Consider the following 18455-nt stretch of genomic DNA (forward strand, 5'->3'; position numbering starts at 1 on the left):
AGAAAGATACAGATATTTCACATGTACTCCCTGACCCCACACACGCACAGCCTCCCGTTTCCAACATTCCCACCAGAGTAGTTTATTTGTTACAACTGATGAACTTACCTTGACCTATCTTTATCACCCCAAGTTCGTAGTTAACATTAGGGTTCATTCTTGGTGGTGCATATTCTATGGATTTGGATGAATGCAGTCACATGGATCCACCCGTACAGAAATCTGTGGAGCATTTTTACTGTCCTAACAACCCTCTGTGCTCTGTCTGTTGATCACAACCCGACCCATCTCCTGATAATTACCAAGCGAGCTTTCTATTGTCTCCAAAGTTTTATCTTTTCCAGAATGCCATATACTTGGAATCATACATGTTTAGACTTTTCAGATTGGCTTTTTTTTTTTTTCACTTGGTAATATGCATTGAAGGTTTCTCCATGTCTTTTTGTGGCTTCATAGCTCATTTTTGTATAGCTGTGAATACTATTCCAATGTCTGGATGTACCACAGTTTTATTCATTTAGCTACTAAAGGATATCTTGGTTGCTTCTAAGTTTTGGCAGTTAAAAATAAAGCTGATACAGACATCTGTGCGTAGGTGTTTGTGTGGACGTAAGTTTTCAACTCCTTTGGGCAAATACCAAGGGGCATGATTGCTGGGTCATGTAGTAAGAGTAGGTTTACTTTGTAAGAGATTACCAGGCTGGCGTGGTGGCTCATGCCTGGAGCCCAGCATTTTGGGAAAGTGGGGAAGGGATTGCTTGAGCCCACGAATTAGAGACCAGCCGGGGCAACATGGTGAGACTCAGTTTCTGCAAAAAAATATTACAAAGGAAGAAATAGCCAAGCATGGTGGTGCACACCTGTGGTCCCAGCTACTTGGGAGGCTGAGGCAGCAGAGCCTGGGAGGTTTAGCTTGCAGTGAACCATGATAGCGCCACTGCACGCCAGCCTGGGCAACAGAGCAAGACCCTGTCTCAAAAGAAAGAAAAAAAAAAGAAAGAAAGAAAGAAAAGAAATTACCAAACTGTCTTCCAAAGTGCCTGTACCATTTTGCATTCCCACAAGCAATGAAAAAGAGCGTCTGTTGCTCCACATCCTCACAAGCATTTGGTGCCATCAGTGTTCTACATTTTGGCCACGTGACTAGGTATGTGGTGTTGAAGGAGACTAAAGAGAAAGGACCTCGAATGCAACGGGTGATCCTGAATTACATCCTAAACCTTGGGAAAAAGGTGCTATCAAGGGCATACTTGGAAAAAATAATGAAATGTGAATATTAACTGTGGTTTAAGTAATTCAACATATTCACGTTGAATTTTCTGGTTTTGATAACTGTTGTGTAAGAGAATATCCTTGTTCTTATAAAATACATACTAAAATATTTAGGGATAAAGAAGCACGATGCCTGCAACCCACTTTCAAGTGGTTCAAACTGCATGTGGCGGGGGGCAGATAGAAAAGAAAAGGAAGGAAGAGAGAGAGCATGAACAACAATAGGGGAAAATATAAATGATGGGTGAGTTTGGATGTCTTAGTCTGTTTGGGCTGTTATAACAAAACACTATAAACCGGGTGGCTTATAAACAACAGAACCTTATTTCTCACAGTTCTGAAGGCTGGGAAATCTAAGATCAAGGTGCCAGATTTGATGTTTGGTGAGAGCACACTTCCTGGTCTTCATAGTTTGCTGTCTTCATACTACATCCTTACAATGGTAGAAAGGGCAAGGGAGCCCTTTAAGGTTTCTTTTATAAAGGCACCAATCTCAATCCTGAGAGCTTCACCCTCATGACTTGACTATCTTCCAAAGGCTCCACCTTCTGACATCATAATCCTGGAAGTTAAAATGTTAGCATATAAATTTGGGGCAGTATCTCCATGTATGTAAACATGTAGTCCATTGTATTAGTTAAAGGGTATTGTGGTAGTTTCTTAAGGTTGCCATAATAGAATATCACAAACTGGGTGGCTTCAAACAACAGAAATGTATTCTCTTATAGTTCTGGAGGCTAGAAGTCTGAAATCAAGATGTCAGCACTGTGATTCCTCTAAAATCTCTAGGGGGTCCCCCTCTCTTGCATCTTCAAGATCCTGGTAGCCCCAGCTGTTCCTCAGCTTGTGACAGCATCACCCCAATCTCTGCCTCCATCCTCATGTGGCTGCCTTCGCTTTGTGTGTGTGTCCATTTTCAAATGTCTCTCTTCTTACAAGGATACTAGTCGGATTGGATTAAGGCCCATCCTTCTCCAGCGTGACCCATCTTAACTGATTACATCTGCAGTGACCCTATTTCTAAATAAAGCCACATTCACAGGTACTTGGGGGTAAGGCTTAAATATAACTTTTTTGGGGAAATGCAGTTCAAACCATAACAGGTACATAGGAGTCCTTTGCACTACTCTTGCAACTTTCCATCAATTTGAAATTATATTTTTAAAAGTTACCAAAATGTGTTAGCATGTAAAAAAAAAAAAGATGGCCTTTGTTTACTAAAATGCCATTAGACAGATAATTCTCATTTAAAATGTGATTATTCCAGCCTGGCCAATGTAGCAAAACCCTGTCTCTACTAAAAAATACAAAAATTAGCTGGGTGTGGCGGTGAGCACCTGTAATCTCAGCCCTTGGGAGTCTGTGGCTGGAGAATCACTTTCACCTGGGAAGAGGAGGTTGCAGTGACCCAAGATTGCGCCACTACACTCCAGCCTGGGTGATAGAGCGAGACTCCGTCTCAAAAAAATAAAAATAAATAACAATAAAATAAAATAAAATATTAATGCGTTAGAGAACTATAAATGAAACAATTGACAAGTATATTCTTTGAGATTAAATTGTTATATAACATAAACCAATAAATTCTTGGGGAAATATACACCTCTTGGTTCATATGCCATATGGCATGTGGTAAATTAAATTTCCCTTTGTAGGGAATGATATATTTGAGTTTCATGTGGGGAATGATATATTTGAGTTTCATCTCCAACACTCCAGAAACATAGTTTAGGACAAATTGGAAGTTAAGCAGTCTTCCAGTTTCAATAATTACACAGGAAATTCGCTCAGGGCTCCCTGTAGGAACTATGCAGTCTTCAACTGCAGAAAGTATTTGAGCGGTTGCTATTGATTTTGCACATAAAACATTGATTCATTTTATTTCTCTGATGAAAATCAATTATGATGTGATTGATTTTTTTTTTTTTTGGAGCCAAACTGAAAGACGTGCCTTACAGTCTTATGTTGTAGAAATACAACATTTTTTTGTTGAGCTGCATAAGGTTTTTCTTAATTTGGAATTACTTCTTTCAGTAAGACAAAGGCTGATAAGTACTGTCAGTATGAAAAATTTGACATCTAGTGAATAGATGTAAGAATATATATTATGAAGATATTACATGTATATGCACACACGTGTACACAAACCCTTAGGGTTTAGGGTGTTAGTGGGTACCAAATATCAATATGTTCTCTTACATCGTGAGAAAGTATATATGTTTTTCAGTTATTCTCACTTTCAGTATCCTTTTCACACACCCACTTCCTAATCCATATGTTCTTATAAAGTGCAGCATTCAGTCGTTTAAAAATATTACTTAAGATTTAGAAAATGTAGAGTGATTGCTAACGCTGTTGTTCCTGTATTATGAAGTAAGTTTAGGCTTAGATATTTGTTTTATATTTGAAAATCTTCTCTAAAACCCTCAACTCCCCCTGCTTCTCATCCTCTGAAACAAAACAACCATGTGTACAGTCAAATACATACACCAATACATGAAATTAACATCAATGCGAATGTTGAGTGTGACTCCTCATTCTGTATAGAAAGTATTGAACCATTTACTCAAGGAATCGATATGGACAATGATTCAGGATCATTTTTCTCTCACTTTTTTTTATTCATAGCTGAAAAATTACATACTGGAGTCTTCAGAGGAATGAAATTTGAAATGTAAAAAAGAACATTTTTAAAAGGTATTTTAAAATATCAAGTTTGTATTTTGGAAGAGAAAAATTGTGTTGCAGAACACAGATTTTTAAAGTCTCATATGATAAATGGGCAATGTCAAAAGAAATTATTGATTTGATTGTTTTCATTTCACACAATTGAGTACATAGGTTTGCTATGCCTGATTGGTTCAAAACGGAGGGGTTTTTTTGTTTTTTGTTTTTTAAATAAGAGCTAATCTAATACCTTATAAATGTGACTGATTCCTAACTTCATGGGTCATATCACCTTTGATATGCTGAAAACTAGATTTTCTGAGGTTTTCTGACATTTTGATGAAGCCTTGCTTTGCAACTCATCAGCTCCTTAGTTGCAGTGGGATCCATTACCAACTAAAATTACACATTTGCTTTGAGTTAGCTGGACTAATGATGAAAATCAGCTGTGAGTCTTCTCAGTGGTGTACACAATAATATTCATGTACAGTAAAAGTAAGGAATCCTGACATGAAATTAATTTATGCAAAGGGAAGAATTATGGTGTTTGCACATGTGCAAGTGTGAGACATTAATCTAGTTTTCCAGGGCTGTTTGGAGTATCTGAAGCACATCACCTTAGCTCTGTCCTCTATCATGCCTTCTTCCAGTGCAAACATGGGTTTGAAATCCCCGAGGCTCAAAGGGGCAGGTTTTGCCTATAAAACTTCCATGAATTGTTATAACCTGAGAAACAGCAAAAGCTTCACTTGCTAAAATATTTGATTCTAGCCTGCCAAGGAATCTACATTGCCGGCTTCAAAGAATCCCCTTTGTGTCAAGGCATTATCTCCAAACGCAAGTGTTTTACGCAATTGTGGGAAATATGGTCAGCTTTCCTAAGGACACTTACCTTTTTCACAACAGGGCATAGGAAGAGTCCATTTTTATTCATGGAGGCGAGACAGAGGACTCTGCACATAGCATGAATTGGGAAGTCGGGGGCTTCTAGAAAAAAGCATGGGAAACTAAGGCATAGTTTACATAGAGAGGTGTATACAGGGAGACACCACTGGCCTAGTCTAGAAGCTTCCAGAGGTCCACTGTTAACACCATTCCACAAGCTCTAGATCTTTTGACCTTGGTGCACACCTCCTTGGTATAGTTAGCTACTTAATGCGTGGTGGATGGCGGCACATACTTTGCCATAGGCACAATAAGCATTTCTATTATTTCCTATATTCCTCGATGGAGTATTATGCCGATGGGTGTTTGTCTCTACATACCTGTATTCTTATCTGTAGCACTCCAATAAAATTACTTCAAATAGGCACCTACAATGCCCTCCTGAGTTTTAGTGTTAGGAAAAGTAGGTATTTTCAATAGGACATGCTAGCCATTTTGCAGACTGCACTATAGCCTATTATCCAAGCCTGATACAGAGCTATCCTTGCACTAGTACTATATTATCAAGATTTTTTATACTTTGCCAACATTAACCCATTTTATCTTCACAACAACTTTGGGAGAATTAAAGACAGAGAGGGCAAGCAGTTTCTCCAAGGTCACATGACTGATAAGTTTTGAGCAGAGATTTGAACTGGATTTTGTGTCCTTAAAGGCTCAGCTATGCTGCCCCTGGTGGAGAACAGTGGGTGTATGCCTTGAAAACATCACAGACAAGACTTACTACTCAAGGCCATGTGGATTAATATATTTGTTAAATGCAATAGCTAAGATAGGCTGTGTGTACCTAGAACCATGCATGTGAAGTGCCATGAGCCTCCTGCATGCAACCTTTCCAAGTGGTGCTTATAATTAGTATAGCCTGCTTTTACCTGTGAGGAAACTGGGGCGTAGAACCCTTAAGAATTTGCCCTAGGCCATAAAGTTCATGAGGGAGAGGCACCGGGATGGAATCTCAAACCATTAACTCTCTATTACTGTGCAATACTCACTTTATAAGAGAAAGGCACAACATAGGTACTAGCCAGTGTCCAGTAGAAGACAAAAAGTCCACCAAAGTAGTTAGTTTGAATAGGATGCATTTAATATAAACATTATTATCTAATAAAGGTAGATTAATTACAAAGCGGGGGGTAAAGATAATGCTGAAAACTAACAGAACAACAGATACAGGAAGCAACCGCTGTTCACCACATCGGGGAGAGAATCTGGAAGAGACCCCTCAGGGATTGAAATGTAGACCCTTTTAGAGAGGATGTGGCTGTGGCCTCTGCATGGTGGGGAAATTCACGGAGACTGGTTCTGGCAATTGGGAAGCTATGGGCTAAGTGGCAGCAAACCTGGCTGGAGGGTGTGCACCGCTGGGTACCCCACAGTGGGCCAGAACAAGAAGGAACATCCTGGGCCAGTGAGAGGAGCCCCTTCCTACTGCAGTACCCCTTCCTCCCTCAACTGCCAGAGCCATACTGTAAATCTGGAATCTCTTCTAAGTGGTCCAATGTCAGTGAATGAATATTCTGCCTTTGTTTCTCTAATGTTGTAAGAATCCATGTTTACCTATGTTCCCCAGGTATGTAGGTATGTTAACATTTTTGCATACATACCTTCATACCTAGGGAATGTCTCCCTCAACTGCAGAAATAATATCTGCTCCCTGCATCTGCTATTCCCGTATTCTTCAGAGTTCTCCAGATACATTCAGTAGTTATTTCCTTTTTACTCGTTAATTATTCATATCCAATCTCTCTTGTTAAAATTATTGGTGGAAATTCTGGCTCCTAGAGAGAGATACATGTCATATAAATGTAAAATCTTGCCGTTCTCTTGCTTCATCCAGGGTCCTAGTATTTACTTTCCCCAAATGATACTGGGATTTCACTCTAGGCATGAATCTAGCAAAAACGGGGTAGTTACAGTGGGACTAGAAGAGAATATCCTCTTTCAAGGCACTCTTTCCAGGTGAAGTCATCACAGTTTTTAGGTGAACAATGGGGCATCGCAGACACAGAAGGTCAGGCTGCTTCCCCTGGTGAGGAAGAGTCAGGGTGACTTGAGGGCTCAAGATTATTTCACGGCAGGGCACAGTGGCTCATGCCTGTAATCCCAACACTTTGGGAGGCCAAGGCGAGCAGATCACTTGAGGTCAGGAGTTCGAGACCAGCCTGGCCAATGTGGTAAAACCCCATCTCTACTAAAAATACAAAAATTAGCCAGGTGTGGTGGCACGCACCTATAGTCCCAGCTACTTGGGAGGCTGAGGCAGGAGAATCGCTTGAACCCAGGAAGCAGAGGTTGCAGTGAGCTCTTTCTGTCTTTCTCTGGGAACAAGCATGCCAGATATGGTTTGGCTGTGTCCCCGCCCAAATCTCAATTTGAATTGTATCTCACAGAATTACCGCTTGTTGTCCGCGGGTGGGGAGACCCAGGGGTAGGTAATTGAATCCTGGGGGCCAGTCTTTCCTGTGCTAATCTCATGAAGAAATCTCACGAGATCTGGTGGGTTTATCAGGGATTTCTGTTTTTGCTTCTTCCTCATTTTGTCTTGCCACTGCCATGTAAGAAGTGCCTTTTACCTCCTGCCATGATTCTGAGGCCTCACCAGCCATGTGGAACTGTAAGTCTAAACCTCCTTTTGGTCCCAGTTTCAAGTATGTCTTTATCAGCAGCGTAAAAATGAGCTGATACAGTAAATTCGTACCAATAGAAGTGGGGTGTTGCTGAAAAGATACCAAAAACGTGGAAGCAACTTTGGAACTGAGTAACAGGCAGAGGTTGGGCAATTTGGAGGGCTGAGAAGAAGACAGGAAAATGTGGGGAAGTTTGGAACTTCCTAGAGACTTGTGGAATGGCTTTGACAAAAATGCTGATAGTGATATGAACAATAAGGTCCAGGCTGAGGTGGTATCAGATGGAGATGAGGAATTTATTGGGAACTGGAGCAAAGGTGACTCTTGTTATTTTTAGCAAAGAGACTGGTGGCATTTTGCCCCTGCCCTAGAGATTTGTGGAACTTTGAACTTGAGAGAGATGATTTAGGGTATCTGGCGGAAGAAATGTCTAAGCTTCAAAGCATTCAAGAAGTGACTTGGGTGTTGTTAAAAGCATTCCATTTTAAAAGGGAAACAGAGCATAAAAGTTCAGAAAATTTGCAGCCTGACAATGTGGTAGAAAAGAAAAACCCATTTTTTGAGGAGAAATTCAAGCTGGCTGCAGAAATGTGCATAAGTGGCAAGGAGCTTAATGTTAATACCTGAGACAATGGGAAAATTTCTCCAGACCATGTCAGAGACCTTCACAGCAGTCCCTCCCATCACAGGCCCAGAGGCCCCGGAGGAGAAAATGGTTTCATGGGCCAGGCTTAGGGTCCTCATGCTGTTTGCAGCCTGGGTATTTGATGCCATCTGTCCAAGCTGCTCCAGCCATGGCTGAAAGGGGCCAATGTAGAGCTTGGGCCATAGCTTCAGAGAGTGGAAGTGCCAAGCCTTGGCAGCTTCCATGTAGTATTGAGCCTACAGGTACACAAGAAGTCAAGAACTGAGGTTTAGGAACCTCCACCTACATTTCAGAAGATGTATGGAAACACTTGGATGCCCAAGTAAAAGTTTGCTGCAGGGGCGAGGCCCTCCTGGAGAACCTCTGCCACAGTGTGAAAGGGAAAAGTGGGGCTGGAGCCCCCACACAGAGTCTTTACTGGGCCACTGCCTAGTGGAGCTGTGAGAAGAGGGCCATCGTATTCCAGACCCCAGAATGGCAGGTCCACTGGCAGCTTGCACCATGAACCTAGAAAAGACGGAGACACTCAACTCGTGAAAGCAGCCAGGAGGGAGGCTGAACCCTGCAAAGCCACAGGGGTGGAGCTGCCCAAGACCATAGGAACTCACCTTTTGCATCAGCATAACCTGAATGTGAGACTTGGAGTCAAAGGAGATCATTTTGGAGCTTTAAAATGTGACTGCTCCGCTAGATTTCAGACTTCCTTGGGCCCAGTAACCCCTTTGTTTTGGCCAATTTCTCCCATTTGGAATGGTTGTATTTACACAATGCCTGTACCAGCATTGTATCTAGGAAGTAACTAGCTTGCTTTGGATTTTACAGGCTCACAGGCAGAAGGGACTTGCCTTGCCTCAAATGAAACTTTGGACTGTGAACTTTTGGGGTAATGCTGAAATGAGATAAGACTTTGGGGGACTGTTGAGAAGGCTTGACTGGTTTTGAAATGTGAGGACATGAGATTTGTAGGGGCCAGGGCAGAATGATATGGTTTGGCTGTGTCCTCACCCGAATTGCAACTTGAATTGTATCTCCCAGAGTTCCCATGTGTTGTGGGACAGACCCAGGGAGAGGTCACTGAATCATGGGGGCCGGTCTTTCCCATGCTATTCTCATGATAGTGAATAAGTCTCATGAGATCTGATGGGGTTATCAGGGGTTTCCACTTTTGCTTCCTCCTCATTTTACTGACGCCTTGTAAGAAGTGCCTTTCGCCTCCTGCCATGATTCTCTGAGGCCTCCCCAGGCATGTGAAACTGTGAGTCCAATTAAACCTCATTTTGTTCCCTGTTTTGGGTATGTCTCTATCAGCAGTGTGAAAATGAACCAATACAGTGCCTGTACAGTGTCAGCAGAGCACTTATATGTTCTACAGACAGTAGTGATGTAGGACCAAGGCATGGCCTTCCCACATTGTGGCTACATGGCTGTGATAACAAGCAGAATTATATGCCTGTACTGTGCGCTAAACTCACTGAGGCACTCCGGATGTTTGCCTCGGCCTGCCTATCCTTGACCAAAGCACAGCCATGTTCCCTACAGGAATGCAAAATCTTATTCCTGTAGCTTGGAGACTGAAGGAAAAGAATCATTAGCAAAGTCTACTAAAGAATATGCCTGAAGTAAGGGATTTTTTGTTTTTTTTTCAAACTCCGAATAATTAAAACTAAATGCACTAACAAGATAATTTGAATCTTGAGGACCTTAAAATTATAAAGGTCCTTAGATTAGTAAGGACTGATGACTTGCTCTGTTCAGATAAAGTAATATCTTTACATGATTATAGAAAATATAACATAGTACACTCAATATGGTGAGGTAAGAAACTCAACTTACCTTGTGGGAAAATGTTAAGATATGGAATATTTTACCACTTTAAGCTACTTTTTTGTTTGTTTTGGGTTTTTAAAAATAATGTATTTAAAGTCGTTCTTTGGAAATCTGTGCAAACTTGCTAAAGTATAGAAAATCTCTCTGCAAATAAAGAATAATAGAAAAAACTCTAAATATTAACACATAAAAATTTAAACGTGAATCATATTTTATGTAAAGTTATAAATGAGGATATAATAAGAACTATGCTAGTATTGCAACACAGAATGCTATTTTGTAAAAGGAACAGGGAAAATCTTTCCTTTGTCTGGCCTGAGTTTAATAACATGTTACTAGGAGGTGTGTGGGAAATCTTGGACAATGGGCATATGTTCACGCCATGCCCTAAAAGATGTGATGTTAGCCATGCCTAATAAATTTTATGGAACTCATTAGGGAATGTGGAGCAAGGGAGACAATTCGTATGACTGATTTCTGAAGAGCGCAAGCAAATCTACTGTTGTATTGAAGCTGAGATGGACCAGGGGTGAAACAGGAGTGCTCAGAGGTGCTGTGCTGATGAAGGGAGCTTGGAGGCTAACACATGGAAGAGCCATATTTAATACAGTCAGCCTATCGAGATTTACAGATCATGCCTTTTGTTAGAAAATAGTTGCTAGAAAGAGAAAAATCAACCATAGTCACTAACACAGGCCTTGATTAAAACGTCATAGTGTGAGAAGAGCTCCCAGATGAGTTTCTGTGGAGAAAAAGGAGGTTAAAGATTTGATAGGACAGATTGGGGAACGTTGGTCAAAGTTCAGCTTGTTCCTTGAAGAGTTCTTTTAGAATCTTTGAAGGCATCAGACACCTCTATTATATTACAAACAAGACAGGATATAGGGCAGCCAGTGCAGAGGCATGGGTTTACAGCCACTCACTAGAGATGCTGGGTTTAGCAAAGGGGTGGGGAGATGCAGCTGGGGCCAAGGTTTTGCAAGGTTCAGTGGAAGGTTTTCAGAATGTTAGAGTCTCCACAACTCATTCAATATATTTGTCTTAAAAAAATAATTCGAGCTTCCGACCTGATTCTTCAGGGTCATATCTACCATAGACTATTTCTGCATCTGTTTCCCAACTAAGATTGAAGTGCAACTCCTAATCTGCTTTTAATTTTAACAGTATATATGATGTTACTTTTTTTTTCTTTTTATCTAGGCTGGAGCCAATGTCCTTCTCCAGGATGTGAATGGAAATATCCCATTAGATTATGCCGTAGAAGGGACAGAATCCAGCTCTATCCTATTGACCTATCTGGATGAAAATGGTAGGCAAAACTTTTAAAACCATAGAAAAAAATAGATTGGGAGAATTGTAAGTGTATATTCATTTTCACAGGTTTGCTTACATGATTTCTGGTGGCCGTAGTTTCCCCATGTGGTGTAGAAGATGGTATTTTTTTCCCTTCAACTTTCCATTGCCCTTACTGCACTGCATTGTGGTTTAGTCAATGCTGGTGTTTTTGCAAGCCAGCAGAAATCTAGAGGCCAACAATGAAGGGACATTTTAACAGGCATCTGAAGTCCACAATTAGTGGGACTGGGTTTGTAATTATAATCTGTTCTCCCCTGGGAGGGGAAGGGAAGTCAACGAACACAATTGAATTTTGAGCTAATGAGAACAAGGTCATCTGAAATGTATTCTCTTAGAAGCGGGTAGTCCTAGCTGGAATTAGAGGCAAGGAAGTGAGGGCTTAAGTCAAGAACAGTTGTCTGCAAATTGACCTTTTGTGACACTTAGAACACAAAGGACATCAGAAGAAAGCCCTGTGGTCATGATACTAGCCTGAAAAGATGAGGGTGAGCCCCTAAATGCACTCACTGACAAAGGAGGTTTAATTATACAGGTCCAGCATATAATTTCATCAGTAAGTGCAGCCTTGGGAAAGTGGGAGGTATGAGAATCCCTGAGCCCAATATAGTATTAAACTAAAGAATTATGCCCCTCCTTTTTTCCCCTGCTGTTTAAGTATAAACAAAATAAAGAAATTCCAATCCCTTCAAAATGACCCTTGGCCAGAGAAAAGTTTACAGTTTTTAAGAGCCACATGGAGCTTATGTCGATACTCTTTTTGCCTCTAAGAAAACCTCACATCTGTCTCATTGTTCCCTTGTGCTCTCTGCCTCCTCCAGATTGCTTTTATGAAAAAGGTTTATTCTGAGGATGGCTTAGAATAATGTTAGTACTTAGCAGCAATGAGTTCTCAGATAAAATAGTCTCATTAGTTGTGAAAGCAAGGTAGATGTGGTTACCATGACAGGGGATGATGTGAGCATGGCCATGCTGCTGAAGGTCACAAGGTGGGGGTCTCAGGAAGAAGCAGGCTGGGTCGGGCTGGCAGTGCATTCAGTTTACCGCTCTGCAGCTCAGTCGTGCCTGGGCACTATCACCTGTGGGAATGCTCACTCACTTTCTCCAAGTCTTGTTAGCTATGCCCTGTGGGAGGCGGATTCCATTACTTCTAAAGGGAATGAAGCTTGAAGTTATGCAGACTTCATTATTGGGAGGTTAATTATTTGAATCTTTGCCAGACTGCACAGGTAGCATGCAATTCTGAGTTTACATGAAAAACTTGGCACAGTGGTGCCTATAGTTAATAATACTGTATTGCATACTTTGAAATTTGCAAACATATGCAAATTTGCAAACATATATGAGATCATAGTTCGTATGCTAAGTGTTCTTATCACCAAATAATAGTAAAAATAACAGTAAATAAAGAGTGTGGGAGGAAATTTGGAGGTGATGGATATGTTTATGGCATATAATATGGGGATGTTTTCTGGGATGTATACTTACCTACAAACATCAAGTTGTATACGGTAAATATGTACAGTTTTTGTATGTTGGTCATACTGCAATAAAATGGTTTAAAAAAATAAAATCCGTGATGCCAAATTTTCAAAAAGTCCTTGACCATGTTTTGTTTCGCTGTGCCGTGTCTATATTATTATTTCCTGCTTTTTCTGTCTTTCTGAATTTTAAAATGCTGCGGTAATAAATGTTTGTTTTAGAAAATAAAATGACATTTATTTTCTAATGCATTCATATTGCTTATAAACCTCTCCAACTCATTACAGCATTTTGTTTCATAGGAAATTTTAGTATTGCAAGATCAGTATTTTATATCCTTTGTAAAGAATAAAAATAAGTGTGTTCCTTTGAGAGGCTGATTTTTTAAAAGGAGTATGCAAAAACAAAACAAAACAAAAGAGAACAAAACAAGAGGAAAGTACTAACTCTTAAATGGTTAGTAGAAAATCTGCCACTACTATGGCTGTCACGGTCAGCTTGTTAAATACATGTTTGCTGGAACAAACTCAATTTAATATCTCTTAAATTTTTAATTCTGTTTGCCATTTGTCACTGCAGTCACTCTGGCCCGTGCCTTCACATCCATCTGCCCTTACCTCAGCTCATTCACAGTCTGCTTCTGCTTATGTTGGTCTTCCTCCCACTATCTCCATCATCTGCCGCCGTTCCCGGTAAATACTGTCTAATTCGATTTATTCTCTGGCCCTCTGCTTGGTACACTTTTACATTTATCTACTGTGACAACATGGGCTGACGTCTTTAGAAATCCTTACTATTTCAAGATGAGATTTTTATTATTATTTGGCTCTGGGTATTTCAGCATTGCGTTTTTATAACCAGGTGGTTGCAATCCTAGAATTTTCATTTTGCGTTGTGCAGTTTCGCATCCGAGTACTTATCACCTGTCACATCAGGATGCACGTGGCAGAGGAGGCCGGCAACGTCTTGAACAAGTTGATTACATGGAAAATCGCTGGTCACAAGTCCTAATTGTGCTGTCACCACCGACTTACACTGTAAACTCGGGGACAGCAATTAACCTCGGCTCACCGCCTGAGCCTGCCAGGCTGTAAAATGAGACAACCACGGAGAGCAATTGAGCATTTGATGAATATTAGATCTCCAGTGCAAGGAGAACCAGCTGGCATGCAAGGAAGGCAGTCGGTTAGAAAGTGAGCCAGCATGGAAAGAAAGCACTGATGGGAGAGCCCGAGGAGTGCCCAGGATAAAAGATCAGCATAATGTGTACATTATACACACACATACAGAAATATTCTTGTCCCTGAAAGACACCAAAAGCTTTCGTTGGTTCTGCATACATCACCATTCACTGTCTTTTCTTCTTTCAAACCCATTCTTCTAACAATCATAGCTCACATTTATTTTCCTGAGTTCCTAGTTTCCTGTGGTTCAGCCCACTGAAGTTCAGTTTCTAAACCTGCAAACTCATTAGAAATGCCCTTGGAACAATTGTGATTACCTTCCTTAGTTTTCTATCCAGTGATAGCTTTCTTTCCTTTTTTATTACCTTATCTCTTTTTGACATTCAATGACTTTGGTGACACTCTCTTAGGAATATTCTCTCTCCTGCCATCTTCCCATGGTTTTCCTTCCTGTCTTCGAGCTTCTACTTAGGTTTCTTTCGAGTGTTTCCCGTCTCTGTCCAGCTTGCTAAATGTTGGTCCCTCCTGGGGCTTTGTCTTTGACAATCTTCCATCTCCTCCAATGCTGTTGCTGGGTTATCTCAGCCTTTTGCTTGTGTTGTTACCACTTGCTGGTTCTCAAGAATATCCCTGTAGCTTAATTATCTTCCAAGACCTTCATTCCTGTATATGCAGTTTTATTAAGTATCTTGACTTGAGTGTCAGATAGTTTGAAATAACATGTCTCTATGGAATGTATTATTGTCCTTTCACTGTCTGTATTTCATATTTGGCCATTATCACCAGGAACATCACTTCTCTTCCATATCGTCATGTCTGATTGTCGCCAATTCTTACAGATTCTACTTATTTGGTATCTTTCTAATATGTCCACCCAGATCACAAATCATGCTGTCACTGCCTTAATTAACATGCTGGTCTTTCTATTTTGGATTACTACAGTAGCTTCCAAAACTGGTCTTCTTGCCCCCAGTCTTAATCTTCCCCCTTCATTTTTCAGAGGACTCCTGGGTGAATCAGTTCACGAATATCATGTGTTTTTCTTTAGTTTAAGGTAGTTTATTTGAAATGCTCTCCCTGCACCAGCCTCTTCAAAATCATGCATTTTGATTTTGGGGTTACGGTTCCCATGACTATGTAAGATGGTCGCAAGTCACGCCTGCTGTTAGGGCTGGGAGAAGGGAATGGGTGGAGGGTAGCAGCACCCTTTCTGTGTATTTCTCTTTACTGGAACTACTTTATTTGTCTGCTCAACTTTTTTACTTCCGTGCGTCTCTTAGAACACTTACTATGAAGATAAAAATTTGGGTTAGCGGCAGTTCTATGAGCTTAGAGGATCCCATGCTAAAATCATGAGATAGGGCATATTATAGTGAATTGCAAATGCCTGTTTAGCTTTGTTTCCTTTTTGAGGGCAAAAATGATGTTTTATGTATGACCAAATGATGACACAATGGCATATGATAATGAATAAAAATAAGGCATATGCAGATCTTATAAAAACACCCAGGAGGAAGGATATGATTTTCCTTACAAATAGTACAGAAGGCATCACAGAGGTGTCACCTACACTAAGCTGAAGGTGAGGGGCTGGGTTACTGCAGGGAGACCAAGCAGAGTGGTCTGACCCAGGCATAGGGAGTAGCATAAGTGAAGGTAAGAAGATTGGAAAAGCCACAGAAGAGAGGCAGTGCAGATCCTCCTACAACTCAGGAGAGCCCACAGCTGTGCAGTTCAGCATGGTCATAAAACCATCATAATAGCAGCAAAGAGTAGCCCTAATATCAACAGAGAAAAGGAAAAGTTGAATTCTTACAAAAACAATATTACCTTAAGAGGGACGGTTAAGGAAAGTTAAGTTAGGGTTCAGATTGACTTGGGGTGTTGATGTAATTTCAGTTTTGCACAAGAATCCAGTGATATTATTAGATTAAACCAGGTGGTGATAATATCACAAGTAATAATGTGTGGATTTTAGGTAAATTATTTTGTTTCTTAATTCTTATATTAAAATAAATTACTAAATTTCTTTCAAAATAATACATCTAAACAGACCTTCCATTAATTTATTTTCAAAAAACAGTATGAAAATCTACATTTTGTAGAGAAAATGAGAATGGACCCATTATCCATTACAAAATAGACTTATGGGCTCTATCCATCTTGGCTGGTTTTATCCAGGAGCATTAAAGAAATTTGACAACCAAGAGAGGGAGTTTCTGTTGTGTTGTGTTAACCAAAAGTGATTTGGACTACTTTCCTGAATATAGCGGATCACAAGGTCAGGAGATCGAGACCACGGTGAAACCCGGTCTCTACTAAAAATACAAAAAATTAGCCGGGCGCGGTTGTGGGCGCCTGTAGTCCCAGCTACTCAGGAGGCTGAGGCAGGAGAATGGCGTGAACCCGGGAGGCGGAGCTTGCAGTGAGCCGAGATGGCGCCACTGCACTCCAGCCTGGGCGACAGAGCCAGACTCCGTCTCAAAAAAAAAAAAAAAAAAAAAAAAAAAAAAAAAAAAGAAATCTAAAATTCACATTTTAATTGGCATCGTATCTGATTCAAAATTAAGTTTTCAAGCATTAGGATACAATGTAATAATATTCCCCTGTGATATCTTCACAACAGGGACCAGAAATAGATTTTTTTCTCTTAATATAATGAGTCTGCAGTGAGTGATGTCTTATCTCTGTTTTAATTTGTTACTTGTCTTTAATCTTGTGTTTTTATCACTCCCTTTTAAATACATAATTATATAAAAGATACATACAACTTTAGTAGACATTGTAACATCCTAAAAGTTAACAAAGTAACTTTAGAGTGACTATCAGATTCTTCTGCTACTTTAGCATGCAAAATTGAAGGCTGACATCTGAGAAATGATATTTGCCAAAATAAAATCACACATGAAATTTCATAATCCTGAAAGTCAGAATAAGTGACAGTTTTAGCTGGTTCATAACAGACCTCAAATGACTCTATAAGGGAAATGTTAGTTCTAAAATGGCATGTCCATGATTCAGAAGCTGAGGAATGGTCACGGGTGTTTCTATTTCTTGTTTCTACTAAAATGGACTAGCTTTGAACAGAATATTTGAAACGAGATACATTATTCAAATACTGCATTTTGCTTTACTTTGTTTTGTTACTCCATGCTTCCTAAATGACCAAACGATAATATATGACGCACCCAAATGAGAGGTATGAAAAACACATGTCAGAAAGCTGACTAATAATCACAGATCACTTTTATTTAGTGCTTTCTGAAAGCTAAATACGTGTTATAAGTTTTATGTGTTTTAACTCATTCTCAAGCAACGGACTAATCAAATACTACCAACACCATTTTGCAGTTGAAGAAACAGAGGCAGAGGATAAGTTACTTGCCCACGTTGGCACAAGTAGTCATTGATACACACAGCACTAACACCCAAGCAGGTTGAGTGCAGAGCGCCTCTTCTCTATTGCTCATCCAGGTTCCGAGAAGGAGCTGTGGCATGAGGCAGAGTTGAAGTGCCCCAAGGGGAAAAATGATACCAGATATGCAACATGCTTGATGTGGTTTCTGCTATAGAGCTACCTCTTAAAAGAATGAACTATTATCTGAGGGACTAAGCACATTGAAGCCCACATAGGTTAAATAACTTTCGCAGAGTCAACCTGAGGAAGGAAACTACAGATAGGCACGTTCAGGAGCATCAATCCGAGGTTTATTCTTGGGTCCACTGTGCCAGGCTTTCTCTTGATGTTTGCTGCCAGGATGCAATCACATAAGAGAAAAGTGCTCAGAAAAGTGGCTGGTTCATAGCAAACATTTGCTATGAGGGAGGGATCACCATCATTATCATTTTTCCCTTGGAAAAAGATGAATTAGTTCTCCTTAGCAGATACCTGTTTTGTTCAGGAACCAATGCTAGGAATAGGAGACACATCAGTGAAGAGATACAGCTACCATAGAGATGATACATCATGAAATTTCAGGTTAAAATATATGCTGAATAGAGGTATAGGCAGGAATTTAGCAGACCTGAGCCTTCTGTGCACCACTTCCCCTCCTGGGTGAAGTCAGACTGTGGATTCTGCACTCAATGTTAGTTATCTTTATTAACATTAGTAGTCATTAAATGTTCAATGGATGCATCTTTTTAAAAACTTATTTTAAAGTCATTTTAGATTACAAGAAAGTCTAAAGATAGCACAGAGTTCCCAAATGCCCTTCACAGAGCTTCCCCTAATGTGAACACTTACATAGTCATGGTACATTTATCAAAACTAAAAAGTTAACATTGGGACAATATTAACTGTACTAAACTGAAGACTTTATTCATAGTTTTCCAGTTTTTATACTAACGTCTTTTTTTTTTTTTTTTTTTGTGATGGAGTTTTGCTCTTGGTGCCCAGGCTGGAGTGCAATGGTGCAATCTTGGCTCACTGCAACCTCCACCTCCTGGGTT

The 18455-nt window shown here is 40.2% G+C and overlaps 1 protein-coding gene across 1 annotated transcript in view; it reads left to right on the forward strand.

Moving 5' to 3' along the window:
- The window catches only part of MYO16 (myosin XVI), a 617076-nt gene that overhangs the window by 179803 nt on the left and 418818 nt on the right, over positions 1 to 18455 (forward strand). Inside the window, exon 5 of the mRNA XM_015121440.3 lies at positions 11185 to 11293. Within this exon, the coding sequence (XP_014976926.3) occupies positions 11185 to 11293 (109 nt within the window). The remainder of the gene's footprint in view (positions 1 to 11184; positions 11294 to 18455) is intronic.

This window comes from Macaca mulatta, chromosome 17 (genome assembly GCF_049350105.2).
Source record: "Macaca mulatta isolate MMU2019108-1 chromosome 17, T2T-MMU8v2.0, whole genome shotgun sequence".
In the NCBI taxonomy this organism is placed as follows: domain Eukaryota; kingdom Metazoa; phylum Chordata; class Mammalia; order Primates; family Cercopithecidae; genus Macaca; species Macaca mulatta.